The 25,222-nt window shown below is 35.8% G+C and overlaps 1 protein-coding gene across 1 annotated transcript in view; it reads right to left on the reverse strand.

Moving 5' to 3' along the window:
- Positions 1-1,806: 1,806 nt before the first annotated feature.
- LOC126815347 (15-hydroxyprostaglandin dehydrogenase [NAD(+)]) overlaps positions 1,807-25,222 on the reverse strand; it is a 37,802-nt gene continuing 14,386 nt past the window's right edge. The window contains exons 2-7 of the mRNA XM_056099699.1: positions 24,959-25,082; positions 17,205-17,317; positions 11,623-11,719; positions 11,155-11,231; positions 10,202-10,350; positions 1,807-4,122 (exon numbers count right to left, since the gene is read on the reverse strand). Of these exons, the coding sequence (XP_055955674.1) occupies positions 4,005-4,122; positions 10,202-10,350; positions 11,155-11,231; positions 11,623-11,719; positions 17,205-17,317; positions 24,959-25,082 (678 nt within the window). The 3' untranslated portion in view covers positions 1,807-4,004. The remainder of the gene's footprint in view (positions 4,123-10,201; positions 10,351-11,154; positions 11,232-11,622; positions 11,720-17,204; positions 17,318-24,958; positions 25,083-25,222) is intronic.

The raw sequence follows: 25,222 nt of genomic DNA on the forward strand, positions 1-25,222 counted from the left end.
TTAAAGTGCACATAAGGTCACCCAACGAAATTTTTACTGTACTTGTAGCCATTGGTTACTATATGCACTTTACGGCAAGTTCACACCAATCTGATTAAATTTAACTCAGCCATCTTCACTCAAAGTTGCAAATATAGACCTCTCTTAAGTACAGAAAATTTCGCCAGGTGATCTTATGTGCACTTTAAGGTTTAACTTAATTAATTTAAGTGGGGATCTAATAAACATACTGTCCAACTTTGTAAAAAATAGGGTTTCTAACTTTAACCCTGCTTAGCCAGGGTAGGGCATCAGGGATCAGGGATCGAGGATCGAATCATGGGCTCTGCAGCATGAACACCGACTATGGAGCTTCATGGGCCCCAGAGCGACACTCCCCTCACCTTGTGCCTGACCAATTTTGTGCATACACCATTTTAATCGCTGATTATCCCTGAATGATCAACATGACATCTGACTTAAAAGGTGAACATGATGTAATAAAAAAAAAAAAATAAATAGATTTATTGACATTTTGAAAATAACACAAAACTCTCTGCACAGAAGATCAATATATTAGCCCTATTTCACAGAATTATTTGCAATAAATCTAATTTACTTTTGGCCTAAAAGAAATGTTTAAAAAATGATAGTCAGTTTTTAGTCCAACTATTCTGAAAAAGATAAGACTGCAAGAACTATCTGATAGATACCAATAGGGTCCAATATTTTGATGTTCTCATAAACTTGATAAGATAATTTATAAAGTATATTAATATAATATATGTAAACAATATAAACAAACACAACACACTAGAAATAGTTAGCTACATCAAGGTTCTTACATTAATATTTTGCCAGCCGAGCAGGTTATTCATTGAATATTGTTTTAACCCTTTAGCACTTACACCGCCCCAACCCTCACTAACTAGGCCTCCTTAGACCGTCCAAACCACCCTAATTAGATCTCCTTACACTGCCTCAAACCACGCTATCTAGGTCTCCTTACACCGCCTCAAACCACCCTAACTAGGGCTTATTACACTGCCCCAACCACCCTAACCAGGTCTCCTTAGACCACTCCAAACTGTCCTAAATAGGTCTCCTTACCCCAATTTAAACTACCCTAACTAGGGTTTCTTACACCGCCTCAAACCACCCTAACTAGGGCTTCTTACACCACCTTAATCCACCCTAACTAGGGCTTCTCACACTAGACCAAACCACCCTATCTAGGGCTTCTTACACCGCCTCAAACCACCCTAACTAGGGCTTCTTACACTAGCCCAAACCACCCTAACCAGGTCTCCTTAGATCACTCCAAACCATCCTAACTAGGGCTTCTTACACTGCCTCAAAACATACTAACTAGGCCTCAGAAGGTTTGAAGTGGTCTAAGGAACAACAGTTTCGGACTTTTCATGGATCTACCGGTATTATTAATATATCACTAATTATCTTCAAGGAATTGAGGTAGTCATTATCTAAATATACCAAGTGTTAAAGGATTAACTGTAATTAAATATTGCCATTACTTGACATGATGGCCTGGTAGATTTTGATAAATGATAAATAACAAAATATATTCAAGTAAGAGTCCTAAACTACATTAATATAAATATCAATGTACATAAGGTCAAGAAAAAAAAAATACCTGTGTTTATGGTTACTAGGCCCTCCCATTTGACTAATGCTAGTTTCCCACTGTCGTGCGATGCGTTATGATAGGATTGTCCCTGTTGAGTCCTCGATCTGGTACACACAGATACGTCTCGATACCATCAACAGTATATAATACAACCTGATAGGATCACCACGATAACTCCATGATTTCAATCGTAGCACAAATCATGATAGTGGGAACAAGCTTTTTCTTTTTTTTTGTGTGGATTGTAATATCATGGACCGTGTATATACGGTCCATGGTATTATCTATATCTAACTTAATTACCGAGTAAGCATCTTAGAAATAATACAGAAATGTCAATGTTGGAATTTGTCAAGAGTAAATCACATCAACATCGAGTTATAGAGCCTGGGGAATGAGAAAAAAGTTTAAGGTAAGCGATTTAGGCTAAAAAAAAAAAGAGGGACGTTTGGATAACGGTAAACACATGTATTTTTGGTGTGGCCTAACTACATATATATATATATAATATAAATCTAATAACATAATAACATATTATAACAAATTATAAAATAACGGATATTATTATGAGGTTATAGAAGTTAGGTCCATGCCGATAAGAAATCTGACAATAACACCAAAAAAAAAAATAGTCCAAAAAATAACATCTCCATATCCACAATTTATTTAAAAAAAATTGAAATGGTAAACGATCATTTATATGCAAATGGAAATTCCTACACACAGATGATAATAATACAATATTTTGATCTTCTTTAAAGGGACAATAACACTCTTGCTGGCTTGACAGCTCCAGAAAATAAAAAATAGCCTTATTCTAAGTATTAGATGTTTAAGTGTCCTACCTGTTATGTAAATTATCTATTACATCCTATTTTACTTGTCCAGAGGGTTCGAAAATATTTTTAAATCCAATTCACAGTCGAAAAGGTTTATGTTAGGCTTTTCAAATCATTAAGTTGAATTTGTCCAATTTTTTAAATTAGGTGTGTTAAGATGAAATTTGTATCATCAATTAATTGGAATATTGTAAAATAGTATAATTTGTTGACCAGAATAAAGATTGGGACATATTATTCAGTTACAACAAGAGTGGTATTGAGCCTTTAAGATAATTTAAATTTACATTAAAGCTGCCTCTTTTTATTCTGATTCAATTGTCACTACGGTCTGTCAGGACGTTGAATTAATTATGAGGTCCTGACAGACCATGTGACACAATCCAAGATGGGGGTTTATCTAATGTTGATATTTTTGGCTTTGTTTTCTTAAAGGGGCATTATGTAAGATTTAGATAAAGAGTTGGCCGTTTTCACTATAATTATAGTTCGAAATAGATAATGAAAAATGAATATATTGAAAATTTCATTCAAATTACTTTATTTTGAGCGAAGTTATTAATGGTTGTAGTTTTGACAAGATGTGTGCATTGATCGTGTAGCCTACTGGTCATACGAGTCTTAGCCTTGTTTCTCCATTTCTAAATTAATTCATTAAATGGCCAAACCATTCTAATCTATTTAAAATCAGAGCCATTTGATGGCATAGAAAGTTGGTTATGGTCTTGTCATGTTAATAAATGTCTAATTAATAATTTATATAACATTTAAGGCCGAAAGAAAGACCTGCAATAGGCAGATTTCGCTCTTACATAATGCATGTTTAATTAAATAATCAAATCTGAATACATTTTTGCGTAGATTAAGCCGTGAAAAGTAAGAAAGTTGTCGGAAATATGTTCATTTATAAAGGCGTAGCCTATGAATAAGACCATGGTATTGGTCTAAATTTGATTGAATGTTATAACATAGTATTTTATTGTGTTCTTTGATTGGCATTTAGTAATTGAACATATTAACACAAGGTATTATTTTATGGATACACAATTACTGAGTTTAATACTAAGTGATGTTTCAACGAGGATAATCTCGTCTTTATCAAGCCAATCATTTCCTTGATAAAGACAAGAGTATCCTTGTCGTAACGTCGCTTAATATTCAACTAAGCCAAGCCTGGAAATAAGGCACCTGTCACAGACAATGTCAGGCACAGATCAGGTTTTGTCCGACACAAAACCTCTGGTGCCTGTCATTTTGTCTGGCATCGATTTGTCTTTTTTATTGATATTATTAAAACATGTCAGGCACTAAGTTGAAAATATCAGGTACTATTTCATTAGTGCCTGACATTTTGTCAGGTACATCTAAAACCGTTATTTCCAGGCCTGGTCATTGTGTATCCATAAAATTGTTGTGTTTAGTGTGGTCATCCTTTAATCACAAACAGATAATAAAACATTTTAGAAGTTTCAATGATTCTGGTTACTGTTTGAGAAGATGAATTGTATTATAAAAACTGTTGTATGAAAGATGATTATTTATGCTCTTGAGGTTTCATGATACACTTTTCCAAATGTTTTACCCATTTTTAGAATGGCACCATTTTTACTGTTATCTGTGACTAATTCCAGGAAACCTTCTGCTACATAATCTGGCCTGTCAAAAAATGAAAATATTCAAAATGAATGAAATATAGAGTACCGGTAACGCATGTATCCTTATTCAAAAATATGAAATGGGCTAATGAAGGTGGGTATACGCCAGGCAGTGTAATATGAGGGAAAGTCGCGCTATGGCTAGCATTTCTTTTTTTCAAATTCCTGTTTTAACCAAGAACAAGTTGTTAGGACGATTTACTGAAACAATCTAAACAACTTTCTTAATCAGGATATTAATTTCTGAATCACCATTTTTAACCATGGTTGGACATTTTTCTATAAAACTTTTAACAATGGTAGGATATTTTTCTATAAAACTTTTAACCATGGTAGGACATTTTTCTAGAAAACTTTTAACTACGGTAGGCCATTTTTCTATAAAACATTTAACCATGGTAGGCCATTTTTCTATAAAACTTTTAACCATGGGTAGGCCATTATTCTATAAAACTTTTAACCATGGTAGGACATTTTTATATAAAACTTTTTAACATGGTAAGACATTTTTATATAAACTTTTAACCATGGTAGGACATTTTTCTATAAAACTTTTAACTATGGTAGGGCATTTTTCTATAAAACTTTTTACCATGGTAGGACATTTTTCTATAAAACTTTTTACCATGGTAAGACATTTTTCTATAAAACTTTTAACCATGGTAGGCCATTATTCTATAAAACTTTTTACCATGGTAGGACATTTTTCTATAAAACTTTTTACCATGGTAAGACATTTTTCTATAAAACTTTTAACCATGGTAGGCCATTATTCTATAAAACTTTTAACTATGGTAGGGCATTTTTCTATAAAACTTTTTACCATGGTAGGACATTTTTCTATAAAACTTTTTACCATGGTAAGACATTTTTCTATAAAACTTTTTAGCATGGTAGGCCATTATTTTATAAAACCTTTAACCATGGTAGGACATTTTTCTATAAAACTTTTAACCATGGTAGGATATTTTTCTATAAAACTTTTAACCATGGTAGGACATTTTTCTACAAAACTTTTAACTACGGTAGGCCATTTTTCTATAAAACTTTTAACCACGGTAGGCCATTTTTCTATAAAACTTTTAACCATGGTAGGCCATTATTCTATAAAACTTTTAACCATGGTAGGACATTTTTATATAAAACTTTTTAACATGGTAAGACATTTTTATATAAACTTTTAACCATGGTAGGACATTTTTCTATACAACTTTTAACCATGGTAGGACATTTTTCTACAAAACTTTTTAGCATGGTAAGACATTTTGCTATAAAACTTTTTAGCATGGTAGGACATTATTCTATAAAACTTTTATCCATGGTAGGATATTTTTCTATAAAACTTTTAACCATGGTAGGACATTTTTCTACAAAACTTTTAACTACGGTAGGCCATTTTTCTATAAAACTTTTAACCATGGTCATTTTTCTATAAAACTTTTAACCATGGTAGGCCATTATTCTATAGAACTTTTAACCATGGTAGGACATTTTTATATAAAACTTTTTAACATGGTAAGACATTTTTATATAAACTTTTAACCATGGTAGGACATTTTTCTATAAAACTTTTAACCATGGTAGGACATTTTTATACGCCCACATTTTCATGTGGACGTATTATGCCATCTACAGGTCACAATTCTTATCCGATTTTCACAAAACTTGAAATATAGGTGTATCTCCAAAAGATCGTGGCTGCTTTCGATATTGGCATGTATCGGATCGAAACTCATGGATTATGGCCCCAGTTTGTACGAAAAATCACGTTTTTGGCTTGTGGACCCTATAGAGGTCACAATTTTTATCCGATTTTATTGAATCTTGAAATGTAAGTTTATAACCCAAAGATCTCGGTTCCTTTCGATATTCGCGCATATCGGACTGAAACTTCCTGAATTATGGCCCATGATTGTACGAAAAATCGCGTTTTTTGGCTTGTGGACCCTATAGAGGTCATAATTTTTATCCGATTTAAAAAAACGTATTATTATATCACCGTTACACCATAAGAATGACTGAGTTCGAATTTCGTGAAAATCGGCCTAAAATTGACAGACAAAATGGCCGCCATTCGTTCTCAAATAGCGTAAAAATATGGTATATCAAGGTTGTGGACCCTATAGAGGTCACAATTTTTATCAGATTTTGTTGAAACTTGAAATATAAGTTTATAACCCAAAGATCTCGGTTCCTTTCGATATTCGCGCATATCGGACCGTAACTTCCTGAATTATGGCACCTGATTGTACGAAAAATCGTGTTTTTAGCTTGTGGACCCTATAGAGGTCATAATTTTTATCCGATTTAAAAAAACGTATAATTATATCATCGTTACACCATAAGGACGACTGAGTTAGAATTTCATGAAAATCGGCCCAAAATTGACAGACAAAATGGCCGCCATTCGTTCTCAAATAGCGTAAAAATATGGTATATCAAGGTTGTGGACCCTATAGAGGTCGTAATTTTTATCCGATTTTGTTGAAACTTGAAATATAAGTTTATAACCCAAAGATCTCGGTTCCTTTCGATATTCGCGCATATCGGACCGTAACTTCCTGAATTATGGCCCCTGATTATACGAAAAATCGTGTTTTTAGCTTGTGGACCCTATAGAGGTCATAATTTTTATCCGATTTAAAAAAACGTATAATTATATCATCGTTACACCATAAGGACGACTGAGTTCGAATTTCGTGAAAATCGGCCCAAAATTGACAGACAAAATGGCCGCCGTTCGTTCTCAAATAGCGTAAAAATATGGTATATCAAGGTTGTGGACCCTATAGAGGTCATAATTTTTATCCTATTTTGTTGAAACTTGAAATGTAAGTTTATAACCCAAAGATCTCGATTCCTTTTGATATTCGCGCATATCGGATCGTAACTTCCTGAATTATGGCTTGTGGACCCTATAGAGGTCATAATTTTTATCCGATTTAAAAAATCGTATTATTATATCACCGTTACACCCGAAGGATGGCTGAGTTCGAGTTTCGTGGAATTCAGCCCAAAATTGACAGACAAAATGGCCGCCCTTCGTTCTCAAATAGCGTAAAAACATGGTATATCAAGGTTGTAGACTCTATAGAGGTCACAATTTTTATCTGATTTTGTTGAAACTTGCAATATAAGTTTATAACCTAAAGATCTTGGTTCCTTTCGATATTCGCGCATATTGGACCATAACTTCCTGAATTATGGCCCCTGATTGTACGAAAAATCGCGTTTTTAGCTTGTGGACCCTATAGAGGTCATAATTTTTATCCGATTTAAAAAAACGTATTATTATATCACCGTTACACCCTAACGGTGAAAATCGGCCTAAAACTGACAGACAAAATGGCCGCCCCTCGTTCTCAAATAGCTTAAAAATATGGTATATCAAGGTTGTGGACCCTATAGAGGTCACAATTTTTATCCGATTTTGTTGAAACTTGAAATGTAAGTTTATAACCCAAAGATTTCGGTTCCTTTCGATATTTGCGCATATCGAATTGTAATTTCCTGAATTATGGCCCTTGATTGTAGGAAAAATCACTTTGTTTTTAGCTGTCTTCTCTATCCATCTCTCGAAAATGTGGGCGTATATTCTGCCTGGCAGCCGCTGGTTCTATAAAACTTTTAACCATGGTAGGCCATTATTCTACAAAACTATTAACCATGGTAGAATATTTTTATACGCCCACATTTTCATGTGGACGTATTATGCAGTCGCCCCTGTCCGTCCGTCCGTCCGTCCACAATTGTTTGTGGACTCTCTATTGGCATGTATCGGATCGAAACTTCATGGATTATGGCCCCTGTTTGTACGAAAAATCACGTTTTTAGCTTGTGGACCCTATAGAGATCACAATGTTTATCCGATTTTGTTGAAACTTGAAATGTAAGTTTATAACCCAAAGATCTCAGTTCCTTTCGATATTTGCTCATATCGGACAGTAACTTCCTGAATTATGGCCCCTGATTGTACGAAAAATCATGTTTTTAGCTTGTGGACCCTATAGAAGTCATATTTTTTATCGGATCTAAAAAACCGTTCTATTATATCACCGTTACACCCTAAGGATGACTGAGTTCGAATTTCGTGAAAATCGGCCCAAAATTGACAGACAAAATGGCCACCGTTCGTTCCCAAATAGCGTAAGAATATGGTATATCAAGGTTGTGGACCCTATAGGGGTCACAATTTTTATCCGATTTTGTTGAAACTTGAAATGTAAGTTTATAACCCAAAGATCTCGGTTCCTTTCGATATTCGTGCATATCGTACCGTAACTTCCTGAATTATGGCCCCTGATTGTACGAAAAATCACGATTTTAGCTTGTGGACCCTATAGAAGTCAATTTTTTTCCGATTTAAAAAACCGTTCTATTATATCACCGTTACATCCTAAGGATGACTGAGTTCGAATTTCGTGAAAATCGGCCCAAAATTGACAGACAAAATGGCCGCCATTCGTTCCCAAATAGCGTAAGAATATGGTATAGCAAGGTTGTGGACCCTATAGGGGTCACAATTTTTATCCGATTTTGTTGAAACTTGAAATGTAAGTTTATAACCCAAAGATCTCGGTTCCTTTCGATATTCGTGCATATCGGACCGTAACTTCCTGATTTATGACTGCTGGTTGTACGAAAAATCACGTTTTTAGCATGTGGACCCTATAGAAGTCATCATTTTTCCCGATTTAAAAAAAATTGCATTTATATATCACCGTTACACCCTAGGGACGACTGAATTCGAATTTCGTGAAAATCGGCCCAAAATTGACAGACAAAATGGCCGCCGTTCGTTCTCAAATAGCGTAAGAAAATGGTATATCAAGGTTGTGGACCCTATAGAGGTCATAATTTTTATCCGATTTTGTTGAAACTTGAAATGTAAGTTTATAACCCAAAGATCTCGGTTCCTTTCGATATTCGCGCATATCGGACTGAAACTTCCTGAATTATGACCACGTTTTTAGCTTGATTACCCTATAGAGGTCATAATTTTTATCCGATTTAACAAAAAGTATTATTATATCACCGTTACACCCTAAGGACGACTGAGTTTGAATTTCATGAAAATCGGCCCAAAATTGACAGACAAAATGGCCGCCGTTCATTCTCAAATAGCGTAAAAATATGGTATATCAAGGTTGTGGACCCTATAGAGGTCACAATTTTTATCCGATTTTGTTGAAACTTGAAATATAAGTTTATAACCCAAAGATCTCGATTCCTTTCTTTTTTTGCCCATATCGGACCGTAACTTCCTGAATTATGGCCCCTGATTGTACGAAAAATAATGTTTTTAGCTTGTGGACCGATTTAAAAAACTGTATTATTATATTACCGTTCCACCCTAAGGACAGTTGAGTTTGAATTTTGTGAAAATCGCCCCAAAATTGACAGACAAAATGGCCGCCGTTCGTTCTCAAATAGCATAAAAATATGGTACATGTGTATATCAAGGTTGTGGACCCTATAGAGGTCACAATTTTTATCTGATTTTGTTGAAACTTGAAATGTAAGTTTATAACACAAAGATCTCAGTTCCTTTCGATATTTGCGCATATTGAATTGTAATTTCCTGAATTATGGCCCTTGATTGTAGGAAAAATCACTTTCTTGTTACCTTGTTCTCTATCCATCTCTCGAAAATGTGGGCGTATCCTGCCTGGCAGCCGCTGGTTCTATAATACTTTTAACCACGGTAGAGCATTTTTATATGGTAGGACATTTTTCTATAAAACTTTTAACCATGGTAGGACATTTTCCTATAAAACTTTTAACCATGGTAGGACATTTTCCTATAAAACTTTTAACTATGGTAGGACATTTTTCTATGGTAGGACATTTTTCTATAAAACTTTTAACCATGGTAGGATATTATTCTATAAACTTTTAACCATGGTAGGACTTTTTTCTACAAAACTATTAACCATGGTAGAATATTTTTCTATAATACTTTTAACCATGGTAGGGCATTTTTATATGGTAGGACATTTTTCTATAAAACTTTTAACCATGGTAGGACATTTTTCTATAAAACTTTTAACCATGGTAGGACATTTTCCTATAAAACTTACGTCATTAAACCATCTTTGTGTGCATATATTTTGGCTTTACTGACACTTAAACAATTTTCTTCTGCTAAAGATGATACCAGATTCGTATCAACAAACGCAGGACATAAAATATTGATCCTCACACCATTCTGTGCCGTCTCGGGAAACATCTGAAAATAGAATATAAAATATATTTATTCTACGAATTCGCTAATCACTTTGTAAATATTTCATTTGTATGTATAACACGTAATTGTTTGTGATATCACTTCGGTGGTAAAACATAGTGTTGCCAGGCAACAAATAGGCACTTATCAACAGCTTTTCTAATTAAGGGATAATAACTATGCATAAATATAATGTGTGAGTCTGGTTTCGGAAAGGATTCCTGCTAATGATTAGCCAAATAATTCCACTAAGTTTGAGGTTTTTTTTTTATAAAACTCTTACCTGTTGAGCATTTACTCGAATTTGATGTCAGGGGCAATAACTAAGCATAAATTGATGCAAGGCTCACAATTTGGGCATTTTAAAAAAAAAAGATTGATGAAGAATTTAAAAATATTTCATGAAGTGTAACATTTCTATTCATTGCTCATTACTAAAGAAAAAGCATTTAATTGTATGTTTTTTTAGTTTTCCCTTTAGAAATATATTATAAGAGAGAGAGAGAGAGAGAGAGAGAGAGAAATGGGGTTTAACTTCCACTCGACACAAACTAGGTCATTTCGGGACTAACACATGGTTTAATTTTATTTCAATAATTCGCTTGTGCGTAGGGGTCTTTAGTAGTGGAAGGAAACTGGAGGATCCAGAGAAAACCTACGAGGTTGGACAGGCGACCCTACTCCTGGCCACATACAACCGGAGAATTGAAACCACGCCAGTTGACTCAATGGCAGACCTTATGATACAGCGCATGCCATCCAACTCCCTCTTTGAAATATAAGGAACCAAATAGTTATTTAACTTACTGCTACACTTCTTGAAAATCCAACAATAGCATGTTTAGTTGCACAATAAACTGGTCCAAATGGATTAGGATTTAAACCTGAAATTTTAAATAATATGCATTCATAAAATTCAAGCAAACATTTTTTTTACATACTTTTCAGTAAAACATACAATACTTTCAGTAAAACATACAATACTTTCAGTAAAACATACAATATTTTTTCAGTAAAACATACAATATTTTTTTCAGCAAAACATACAATACTTTTCAGTAAAACATACAATACTTTTCAGTAAAGCATACAATATTTTTCACTAAAACATACAATATTTTTCAGTATAATTCTTTAGCAGTGGGAAGAAACCGGTTGACCCGTAAAAAACCCAAGAGGTTGGACAGGCGACCCTACTCCTTGTTATGTACATCCAGGGAATCGAAATCACGCAAGCTGACTCAATGAGTAATTTAATTAGTGAATATTTTGTACCTGCCATTGATGATATGTTGACAATAACTCCACCTCTTCCACCCTGATCTTGTCTCATATATTGTAGAGCTAAATGTGTTCCTCTTATACAACCTTTCTGAAATCAGAGTAACATATTGAATATAGGTTACCAGCACTGTTCTTAAAAGGCTGCTTTTTGTCAGCTTTAGCTGATTGATGTTTATTTAGCCGATTGGTAAAACAATAAACCAGCCACTAGGGTATCATAAATCATTCGGCTTTCGGCTAAAGTACAACGGGTTAATTATTACATGTTTATTAAACATACATTATGCAAGAGCTAAATCTGCCTATTTCAGGTCTTTCTTTAGGTGTGAAATGTTATCTAAATTATTAATGAGACATTAATTAACTTATCCAGACCATAATCAACTTTCGATGTCAACGCTAGCCTGCAATATTTACTGGATTAGGATCCCATTTGCTGCTCAACTTTCATTCTTGATTTAATCATGAAATGGATAATCAAGACTATGTTTTTTTATCGTACCAACTTTAGTAATGACGACGAGGCTAGGCCCTAAATTCAATCCCAAAAATCTTGGTTCAGAGTGGATCAATTTGACTGAAATTTTCAGCAAATTCCCTTTACATTATCTAGTTTTTAACTTTTATAGTGAGAACTGCCAGCTCTTTATCTAATCTCCCATAATGTATCTTTGGGGATCACGGTGGCTAAGTGGGTAAGGCGCTGGCTCGCTAGCCTGGAGGTCGGGTGTTCGATCCCTGCATTGGCCGAGAAAGTTCATCCAGATTTTCCGGCGTGGTTCCCCCTTGTCAGTGATGCAGGACGAAGGGCCTGACAAGGACAGCTGTCTAGTCATTCGGATGAGACGAAAAACCGAGGTCCTGTGTACACATTGGCGTGCACGTAAAAGATCCCTTGACAGTTGGAATTCGATATAAGAGTAGGCCGTAGTGCCGCTGTCCGGGCAAAATTTCCCTCATAGCACACTGTATGGCGTATGCCCGTCTTCATTAGCCCAGTTCGGAGCAAAACAGTAGGACGTTAAACCCCATTTCATTTCATTTCATTTCATAATGTATCTTTAAGAAGTCAATCAACTTGTTTGTCGCCTACAACAACAGTCATGTCTTCAACTAACATACTAGCTTTCTTTTTTTTTGTCATTTATACTTAGCAACTGAAAAGTTTAAATTGGCTCGCTAGCCTGGAGATCGCATGTGCAGTCCCTGCATTGGCTGAGAAAGTAACATTGGTTTTGTATTTCTAATACCGTAGGCGTCTATTGTTCTCATAAAAAAAAGTGTGTTTCTACATCAACATGTTTATATGTTACTGGATATTTATTTAGAGGAGCCCTCTGGGGGTTATCCTCCTAGGTTTGAAAAGTTGGGTAGTCAATGGTGATTTTATGGCGGTTATCTGGACCCAAACATAACATTCAATTATGTCAAACCGAGCCAATGAAAATATCAAATTTACAGGTTTTATGGAAACAAATTAAAAAGTGAATTTTTATACTGTTATGTAAGAGTAGGTCCTCTAGACACCCCTGTCTAGAACCACCACTGTAGTGCTGTAACATGTTTCTTTATCAGTCTTATAATGACGAATCAAGGAAATGAAATGAAATGAAATGAAACAGGGTTTAACGTCCTACTGTTCTGCGCCAACTGGGCTAATGAAGACGGGCATACGCAATACAGTGTGATATGAGGGAAATTTTTCCCAGACAGCGGCGCTAAGGCCTACTCTTAAAACGAATTCCAACTGTCTAGGTATCTTTTACGTGCACACCAATGTGTACATGGGACTTTGGTTGTTCACCCCATCCGAATGACTAGACAGCTGTCCTTGTCGGGCCCTCTGTCCAGCACTACTGACAAGGGGAAACCACTCCGGAAAAGATGAATCAAGAATGATTATCTATTTCTAAATACATGTACATTAATACTGAAGAAACTGAACCAAAGTTTTTCTGTTTTCAAACAATCCCATCTGCTTGTACAAAAGTATTTCTTTTACTGAAGAATTCTAATGTACGCGATAGATGCAACTCCACCCATATAAAACATTTGCCATTTTGTTGACAAATCAGTGTAAAAGCTTTCCACTGTTATTTTCACATGATCTAAGAATAATACTTTTAACCTCATGTAAGATGTATTCACATGATGTAAGAATAATACTCTAACCTCCTTCAAGATGTTTTCAAAAAGAATTGAAGACATGCATGTTACCGACATTTAAGAAATGTCAGAAGAAGAATTAAATATCATTTTGATAAGGCATGTATCCTTGTTGTTTAACATATGTTGATTTATGAAGGCAAAAATGAAATGAAATGAAACGGGGTTTAACGTCCTACTGTTCTGCTTCAACTGGGCTAATGAAGACGGGCATACTCCATACAGTGTGCTATGAGGGAAATTTTGCCCGGGCAGGTGCACTATGGCCTACTCTTTTATCAAATTCCAACTGCCAAGGGATTTTTTACCTGCATTCCAATGTATACACGGGTTCTTTTTTTTTGTCCCATCCAAACGACTAGATAGCTGTCCTTGTCAGGCCCTCCATCCTGCAACACTGACAAGGGGAAACCACACCGGTTTTATGAATATAGTACAATTATGTTTTATGAATACAATTAAAGAAGTAAGAGTGATATCGATCATAATATTCATTAATTTCTTTGATAGAGGGAGTTGCTGTGGCTCAGTGAATAAGATGCTCACTTGCTAACCAGGACGTCCAGGGTTCGATCCTGGTGTTAGTCTAGAAAGTTCTCCGTGATTTTCCAGCATGGTTACCCCTTGTAGTGCAGGACAGAAGGCCTGGCAAAGAACAGTTTCTAGTTGCATGGATGGGGCAAAAAAAATGGGGTCCTGTCAAGTGTCTTGTCGTTCGAATGGGATGAAAAACCAAGGTCCTGTGTACACATTGGCATACCTGTAAAGAACCCGTAAAATAGAATTGTGTAATATTCTAGATCTATGTGAGACATCTTTTAAATTAGGGAGACGCTGTGGCTTGGTGAGTAAGATGCTGCCTCACAAACCAGGAGTTCCATGGTTCGATGCCGATGTTTTTCGAGAAACTATCACAATTGGTCATTAATACCAAGGTTCGATCCTGGTGTTATCCGAAAAGTTTTCTGGGATCATCCAGCTTGGTTTTCCCTTGTTAGTGGTCCTGGACAGATGGCTTAGCAAGAACAGTGTCTAGTTGCTCGGATAGGATGAAAAAATAGAGGTCCTGTTCACGTAAAAGAACCCTTGATAGTTGGAGTTTGATATAAAAGTAGTTTGTTGCAAAATTCCCCTCATAGCAGACTGTGTTCTTTTACGTGCACCTCAATGTGTACACAGTGGACCTCAGTTTTTTGTACCATCCAAATGACTATACATCACATTACTTGCCCTGACAAGTGGAAACCATGCTTGGAAATTCTCCTGAAATACTTCCTCAGCCAATGCTGGGTTCAAAATTAGGACATTCTGGTTGAACATATTTTATAATGTGTTATGAATATTGTAGTCTACAATATGTGTTATTAATTAAAAAAACTAATAAGGATATACGGTACTACTTCTAAATTTATTAACATGCTACGTTTCGATACACATACAGATATCGTTATCAAGCAAATGTGTACTGAAACGTAGCATGATGATAAAATTCAGAAGTAGTATATCCATATAAGTGTCTTTATGTGTTATTATTAATTAATATGGTCTGAAAGAACAGATTTATCTTATGTTTACGGGGCTTTTGACAGTTCTAAGAGATAAATATGTCTAAAATACTGGAGGAAAACATCAATCATCAGATAATGATATATTGTATGTAGGCTAAAGATCCTGCAGTTATTGTGGCTGTATTATTTAAGAGAGAGAGAGAGAAATGGATTCAAAGTCCACTCGACAAAAACTTGGTCATTTCGGGACTAACACATGGTTAAATTTTATTTCAATAATTCGCTTGTGCATAGGGGGTCTTTAGCAGTGGGAGGAAACCGGGGGACACACAGAAAACCCACCAGATTGGACAGGTGACTCCACTCCTTGTCAGATACAAGCAGTTAATCGAAACCACGTCAGTTGACTCAATGACAGAACCTTGTGATACAGCGCGCATGCGCTAACCATTCAGACATCCAACTATCCAACCCCCCTGTATTATTCATAATTTACTTATCAGTATATACCTCTCTCTACTCAACCTTAAATAACCTAAATATAATTAAAATTCTTTGAAAAATTTCAATATATACCATTCAGATGATTAAACGTCATATCAACCGCACATCAGGAATATTGATACACAATTCTATGGAATATGATCACGCAGGGGAGTAACTTATTAGCAGACACCAATGAATAATTAATTAGGATCATGTGGTTTTTCTTAGTGTGCCATTCAAAATTTTGCAGCAAACATTGGAAGATGTGTGCTGCAGCACACTGGTTGAGAATCACTGGCTTATGACATACGTTGTCAAAATATGTATTCAGACCCAGTATGAATAGACTGTTTGTTTTTTCACCTGCAAACTTTGAATTTTAATGAGGCAAATGTTTAATTGTGTACATCCCTCTATTTACATAGAAAATCCTTGGAGCAACTAGCTGCATCACTAATCTACATAATACCATCATGATGTAATCTAATGCCAGTCATTGAAAGGCATTTTACAGTTTAAGGGGAATTTAAGGGGGCTAACACTAAAATAAGAGAAAATATGTAAATTTTTGTTAGGCCACACTAATTTGATTTTCTGTTCTTCATGAACACCTGTAAAAATTAAATTTCTTATTTCTTCTGGACAAAGATTCATTTAAAAACCAAATGTACCTTGGTTGCACTGTTCAAAAGTTTTTAGTTTCAAATTTTAATATTTTGAATTTTTAAATGAAATGAAATGGGGTTTAACGTCCTACTGTTCTGCTCCTACTGGGCTAATGAAGACGGGTTTTGAATTTTGAAACAAAACATCTTTCACATGATTAATGTGGCTATTTATCAAGGTAGCAAAGAACTAAAAATAAAATTGTTTTGGCCTTATCTTTTATCTTTCAAAGAGAAGTCCCAGTTTACAAATTCATACCAGTTTTCTGTCCCATTCAAATGACTAGACACTGTTCCTTGTCAGGGAAATCCGAGGAACTTTCTTGTCCAATACGACTAGCGAACCCACAACCTCGTGATTAGTGAGGCAAGCGTGTGAAGGACATTTTAATGTTGATAAAATGCACAATATTTGTAAGCAACTTTACAGATGCATTATGTAAAAGATAAATCTGCCCATCATTTTTTTCTAGTTTCAATCCCTGCATAGGACCGAGAAAGTTCATCTAGATTTTCTGGCGTGGTTCTCCCTTGTCAGTGGTACAGCACAAAGGGCCTGGCAAGGGACAACAGTACACATTGGCGTGCATATAAGAGTAGTCCGTAGTGCTGCTGTCTGGGCAAAATTCCCCTCATAGCACACTGGCACACTGTATGGCATATGCCCGCCTTCATTAGCCCAGTCGGAGCAGAACAGTAGGGCGTTAAACCCCATTTCATTTCATTTCATTTCCATTTAGATACCTACCAGATTTATATCTACAGCCTTCTCCCAAAGAGGATCAGTCTCCCCACCAATACCAGCGTTATTACATACAATATCTAGTCCACCAAACTTCTCTTTAGTAGCTTTAAAGGCATCTATAAAATACCAAAACAAGGGTTGCCAGGCAAAGAAACACTCACTACTAGCTGCTTTATCGTCCTTGATATCATACTAGTTCAAACCAATCAAAGTACATTAACAAAATTATGTTATAAGAATATCACTAAGACACCAATCAAAGTTTGGAAATACACCCACACAGCAAGTATATCTCAACAGCAAATTATCCGTAAGGAAAAACTGGATGTTAACCTTCAAGTAATCTAATCTCTATAGTGTTCACAAGCTTATTCATACAAATAACATATCTCTGTAACAGAAAATCTTAGATTGCTGAAAATATTAACAAGATTCATCCTGGTCGCGGAACTCTGAATATCGATAGGATTCATCCTTTGAAAATGAGGTTTAACGTCCACGCGACACAAACTAGGTTATTTTGGAACTAACACATGGTTCAAATTTATTTCAATAATTCGTTTGCACATAGGGGTCTTTAACAGTGGGAGGAAACCGGAGGACCTAAAGAAAACCATTTTAAGCATGTATAGCTCTATTCTTTGGGGAACCTGAATTAAATTAGACGAAAATGGTCTCTAAAAGCACACATTAATGTAATATGAGTGTATAAAAAGTGATTCTTATCCAATTTTATATTTTTATTGTATTTTCTAATCAACAATCCAAATTGAACGGCAGTCATTTGTCTGCTGAGTCCATTCTACCTGGTTTTTTTAATTATCATTTTATCGTTTGTGAATCGGCCATTTTAATTACTTCAACATTGTCTTCTGAGATATATTTTTCTTTGTTCATTACAAATGGTGTCCAAAACCCTTATGTCCAAAAAGTACTTGACGTCTTGTACTGATTTTTAAATTCTAATTCATATTTTTAATTTCGAATATTATGGATAATATTGAGTTAGAAGCTTAGCTCCTTTAACTTTCATGCCTTTTTACGGGTGGCCCTTAATTTCAAATATTACAGATAATAGAGCAGTGATTCTCAACCAGTGTTCTTCCTAAGTGTGCCACAAAGTTTTGGACTGCACACTGAGAAAATGCGAAAAACCACTTGATCCGAATTGAGTATTCACTGGTGTTCATAGATGTGTTTTTCTTTATTTAGTTGGGGATCACGTGGCTAAGTGGGTAAGACGCTAGCTCGCTAGCCTGGAGGTCGGGTGTTCGATCCCTGCATTGGCCGAGAAAGTTCATCCAGTTTTTCCGGCGTGGTTCTCCCTTGTCAGTGATGCAGGACGGAGGGGCTGACAAGGAAAGCTGTCTAGTCGTTCGGATGGGACGAAAAACCGAGGTCCCGTGTACACATTGGCGTGCACGTAAAAGATCCCTTGGCAGTTGGAATTCGATATAAGAGTAGGCGATAGTGCCGCTGCCCGGGCAAAATTTCCCTCATAGCACACTGTATGGCGTATGCCCGTCTTCATTAGCCCAGGTTAGGAGCAGAACAGTAGGACGTTAAACTCCATTTCATTTCATTTCTTTATTTAGTTTGAGTCATTCGATGTGTCTATGACTAGTCTGTGTCTACGGTTGTATGCCGTCTATTACTTGCCATGTTTTTATTTTGCAAAATTCAAATATTTTTCATATACATTTAGCCAGGTGTGCTGCTATTTATTCATGTGTTCCATGGTGTGCCGTTGGCAAAAAAAGGTTGAGAACCACTGAATAAAGAGGTTTAGCTCCTTTAATTTTCATGACATATTATGGGTGGCCTTTAGGTTGATGTGAGGCTGCTGTCAACTGATAACCTGATATCACCTCTGATATTATTAATTTAATATCTTTATTTTTTACTCCAGGTTCGTCTTTACTCCATAAATATTTACATTAAAACTTTCTCCTTCATAACATCTCATCATGAACATATGTCGAGAGACAATAACTGCCATTTTATATATGTAGATATAACATGGAGAAACCTAGTTTCATTCTGTTTATTATGTGTTTAAACAACCAGCCCATTAAAAAAAACAGATTTGACATTTGAAAGAGAAAAATAATGAAAGTTTTATGTGAAAAGGCTTTTAAATTTTCGTCTTGGTGATTGTTAGTGCAATAATAAAGTATTTTTGGGTTAGATGAACTAAATTTTTAATGATAAACAGTCATGCAATTATTTACTTTATGTGTATACTGCAGTATTACTGCACACGTCCCGTCTTCATTAGCCCAGTCGAAGCGGAACAGTAGGATGTTAAACCCCATTTAATTTCATGTCATCTTTTTCAGGCAAAAGATACAAATATAACTGAATTAAGCTCTTATTAAGTTTCCTTTGAATTTAAAATAATATTTTGATTTAAATCAAATAGGTTTAACATACATTATGTAAGAGCTAAATCTGCCTATTTCAGTTAACTGAAATTTTCAGAGTATTCCTGTCACATTATCTCTTATCTAACTATTATTGTGAGAACTGCCAGCTCTTCATCTAAGGTTAAATAATGTATTTCATTTATTTCACACATCTCTCACCTGAAAAGTTTGAGTGGATTAACTGGCCAAATCGTCTAACACAATCATGTACTTTTAGATCATAAAGTCTATCAATGAGTCAAATGGCATGTGGGGTGGGGGGATGGTTGGCCGAATGGTTAGCACATGCGCGCTGTATCATAAGGTCTGTCATTGAGTCAACTGGCGTGGTTTTGATTACCCATATGTACGTGACAAAATGATATTCCCAAAATATTCACATAATTTGTTTCAATAATCAATTCACATTTCTTTTTAAACATTATCTCAGTTTGTAAATAACTTTTTATGTGGAAGTATATTGCTGTCAGTGAGATGAAGTCACTGTGACTCAGTGAGTAAGACGCTAACTCGCTAACCTTGAGGTCCCGTGTTCTATCTATGCATTGGCCAAGAAAGTTCATCAGGATTTTTCCACATGGTTCCCACAAGTGAGAGATGCTGGACAGAGGGCCTGGCAAGGGACAATGTATAGTCATTTGGATTAGACGAAAAAAACAAGATCCCATAGCAGTTGGACTTCGATATAAGAGTAGGCCATAGCACTGCTGCCTGGGCAACATTTCCCTCATAGCCCACTATATGGCGTATGCTCGTCTTCTTTAGTTCAGTCGGTGCAGAACAGTAGGACGTTAAACTCCCATTTCATGCCATTTGGTCAGTGTGAGCATATAAAAAGTTAAGTGAGACCTTATGTTTTGTGACTGGTTTTTGGGAGGAAATGAAATAAATGAAATGAAGTCTAACATTTTGCATCGACCGGGCTAATAAAGATGGGCCTACGACATATAGTGTTTTATGAGAAATATTATTTTGAATTTCAACTGTCAACGTTTTTGTTTACGTGTATGCCAATGTGTACACGAGACTTCAGTTTTCCGTACCATTCAAACGACTAAGCATGGTCCTTGCAAGGCCTTTCATCATGCATCATTGACAAGGGAAAACCTTGCTGGAAAATAATGAGGAACTTTTGGGACTGACACCAGGATCGCGTTGAAATGGGAAATGTTTACTGGGCTCATTTTCTCATAGCATTTTACATTAGAAATTCTCAACAACTAACCAATTAATTTCTACATGTCAAATTTTTATAGTTTGTAGGGTAAGGATCATGGCTTTGATCCTGTTCATATATGTTGGTCAGAACTAATTGTCTTTAAAACATTCACCGAATGTACTCACAACTCATTGGTCAATTTCGACATCTTGATACGGGCATATTCTTCATGACCCCATTTTCAAACTGATTTCCTCAGAATAACTTTATCGAATATCAACAGGAACTCAGATTTGTGGGATATAAACATACATTTCAAGTTTCATCAAAATCAGATAAAAATTGTGACCTCTAGAGAGTCCACAACCTTGGTATTACATACTTTACACTATTTACATATGGAGAGCAGTCAGTTGGACGGGAAGTTTTGGTCCGATTATACCTACAATATTGTGTAATTGTGACCTCTAGAGTGTCCACAAGTTGAAAACATGATTTTTCATACAATCAGGGCCATAATCCATGACGTTACGGCCGGATACATGCCAATATGAAAAAGATATAAACCTGTATTTCAAGTTTCATCAAAATCAGATAAAACTTGTGACCTATAAGGTGTCCACAAACAGGGACGACCACAGTATACGCCCCCAAGAAAGAGAGAGGAATCCAAAACCAATAGAATAACATAAACTTTGTTGGGAGGAGAAATGGAGTTTAACGTCCACTCGACACAAATTAGGTCATTTCAGGACTAACACATGGTTCAATTATATTTTAATAATTCGCGTTGTGGTCTTTAGCAGTGGGAGGAAACCAGAGAACCAGGAGAAAATCCATGAGGTTGGACCCTAACCCTAACCCTAACCCTAACCCTACTCCTTGTCACGTACAACCAGGGAATCGAAACCCCACCAGTTGACTCAATGACCGATCGTATTATACACTGTGCACTTGCTAACCAATCGGCCATCCAACCCCCCAACTTTGTTGGGATCCAATTCATAATAAACTTGATACATTGACACCAGTAGCTAGGAGTGGTTAAAAACAAAGTCATGGGTATCATAAAACCATCTTTTATAGCATCTAAGGTTCCGTAAATGTAAAAACTTACATCCTCTGAGAAAACAACTTTGAATTTGTTTTTAACCACGTAAAAATGTGAAAATGTGGGCGTATAAAAATCAACGACCTACTAGGGGGTGACAGCATACAACAAACTGTAGCCAAATATGTGGGATAATTTTCTATGATGAAATATCACAGATTAAGTAACATGACATGTGTGTTCTTATGACACTAGTTACCGGTAATTATCTAATATGTAATTGTAATTAAAGCACAGATTAATATTGTCAATTTTCACACAAACCTGTGGGATAATTTTCTATGATGAAATATCACAGATTAAACATGCATTATGCAAGAGCTAAATCTGCCTATTGCAGGTCTTTCTTTAGGCCTGAAATGTTTTCTAAAGTATTAATTAGACATTAATTAACTTATCCAGACCAAAATTAACTCTCGATGTCAAGGCTAGCCTTCGATATCGACTGGATTAGAATCCTATATGCTGCAAACGCTCATTGATAATTAAATCAAAAACAATGGATAATCGAGACTATGCTTTTCAACGTACTAACTTTAGTAATGATGAACGAGGCTAGGCAGAAATTTACAAAGCTGATATCTCGGTTCATAGTGGATCAATTTGACTGAAATTTTCAACAAATTACCTTTACATTATCTAGTTTTTAACTATTATAGCGAGAACTGACAGCTCTTTACCAATCTCCCATAATGTATCTTAAATTTTTAAAAATAAAAATGCATCATGCAGACTTTTGTAAGTGATATGGGATTATCTGAGAACAGGAATATTTTTTTATATGGCCTTATACAAACCTACCCCGAGGTCACAAAGCATCCTCAGACTTAAGTTTTGAATTTACTCAACTTTCAATCACTGTTTATGAGTTATATCTTTGATCCAGAAACACAAAACTTTACTTATAGTTTCTTATTTATGTATTTATACATTAAAACAACAAAAGTTTTATAAAGGGCTATAATTTAGTTAAAATAAGGCGAACAATTTTGACTGAGAATGCTTTGTGAACTCGACGCGGGACAGCATCTGATCGATTGCATGGTACAAAAACCGAGGTCCCGTGTACACATGGGGGGTTGGATGGCTGAATGGTTAGCGTGCGCACGCTGTATCATAAAGTCTGTCATTGAGTTGACTGACGTGGTTTCGAATCCCCGGTTGTACGTGGCAAGGAGTAGGGTCGCCTGTCCAACCTCGTGGGTTTTCTCCGGGTCCCCCGGTTTCCTCCCACTGCTAAAGACCCCTACACACAAGCGAATTATGTAAATAAAATTAAACCATATGTTAGTCCCGAAATGACCTAGTTTGTGTCGAGGGGACGTTAAACCCCCCTCTCTCTCTCCCGTGCATTGGCTTGAATGTAAAAGAACCCTTAACAGTTGGAATCCGAAATAAGAGTAGGCTATAATGCCTCTGACTGGTCAAAATTTCCCTCATTGCACACTGCATGGAGTATGGTCATCTTTATTAGCACAGTTGAAGCAAAAAGAATCAATCCCTATTAAAACAATCTTGCCAGTATTTAGTAAAGTGATATTTTATTTGGTAGAAGAATGACATTTTGTTGGCGGTAATCAGAGAGGCGAAACGTATACAAATTGACCATTTACTAAATAATTTGTTGACCTTTGCTGTATTGATATGACATTTATGATCTTATTAGAATAAAAATTACATATTGTTGACACACTTTCTTTTGATTATTTACAAAATTAGATTTTATCTACTAAATTACTTACTACACTTTTTAGTGTTTAAAGACCGCATGGCTCTATTGTATTTAACCTTGAAATAGACGAATAATACTTTTAAAAGCAGATATTAATGTTATATGATTGTATATAAAGTGATTTGTATTCAATTTTTGAAAACAATATTATAATTTCTAATCAATTACGTTCTGTGAAGTATGTGAACAGTCCAAGTGAACGACAGTCGTTTACGTCCGCTTAGTCCATTCCACATGTTCTTTAAATTATCATTTTGTCGTTTGTGAATCAGCCTTTACTAATTACTTCCACTTAGTGTTGTAGGATATGATTTTATTTGTTCATTACAAAATGGCACCCGAAACCATAGGGTACTGATAATAAAATGTTAATTGTGTCTTGGATATTAGGATTCTATAGTTTCACGGCAAGATAACAACATCAATATTGATTGAAATTGATCAATATTGAATCCTATTTCGTGTTTTTAATTTCGAATATTATGGAAAATATTGAGTTAGAGACTTAGCACTGTTGTCATTGTTAAAAATGTTCTAACTCATGACCACCGACAGACAGATAATCGCCATTCAGCAGACGACCACCATCAAGACTTGTCACATTAATTCTCTTGACTTAAAAGACCTAGGGAGACGTAATTCGAACTTGTCTTATTCGCCATGGCCTAGCTGGTCTTTCAAAATCAATTGCTGACTCATTTGATGACTTGAATGGGACTTTGAACTTGACTCAACTTTGATTTGAAATCCCAAGATTTGTGGGAACCCTGGTGGATAAGTCGCTGGCTCGCTAGTCTGATGGTCACATGTTTGATTCCTGCATGTTTGATTTTCCAACTTAGTTTCCCCCCTTGTCAGTGGTGCAGGAAGTGGGGCTTGACAAGGACAGCTGTCTAGTTGTTTGGATGGGACAAAAAAAACGAGGTCATGTGTATACACTGAGATGCACGTACAAGATCCCTTGGCAGTTGGAATTTGATATAAGAGTAGGCCATAGTCCCGCTGCCCGGGGAAAGTTTCCCTCATAACATACTGTATGGCGCATGCCCGTCTTCATTAGGCCAGTCAGTGCAGAACAGTAGGACATTAAACCCCATTTTATTTCATTTCATTTCATTAGCCCAGTCAGTGCAGAACAGTAGGACATTAAACCCCATTTTATTTCATTTCATTTCATTAGGCCAGTCAGTGCAGAACAGTAGGACATTAAACCCCCATTCATTTCATTTCCCATGACTTGATCCCCCCCTTCCTTTAAGGTCATATATTTCCCAGGATTCCTGTCTCATCAATTGATAAAATGTTGAAAACAATCGTATAAAATATTACCTTCCATTTGTTGTTTAGACGATACATCACATTTCATAAAGGTCACGACATTAACACCAAATTGAGCTTGAAATTCTTTTAATGTTACTTGTGCTGCTGCTTCATTTACATCTGTCATAAAAACCTGTAAATAAACACAGTTCTAAATGATATACAATGAAGTTTAACGTCCTACTATTCAGCTCCAACTGGGCTAATGAAGCCGAGCATATGCCATACAGTGTGCTATATGAGGGATTTTTTACCCAGACAGCGAAGCCACGG

The sequence above is a fragment of the Patella vulgata genome, chromosome 3, assembly GCF_932274485.2.
Source record: "Patella vulgata chromosome 3, xgPatVulg1.2, whole genome shotgun sequence".
NCBI classification, from domain to species: domain Eukaryota; kingdom Metazoa; phylum Mollusca; class Gastropoda; family Patellidae; genus Patella; species Patella vulgata.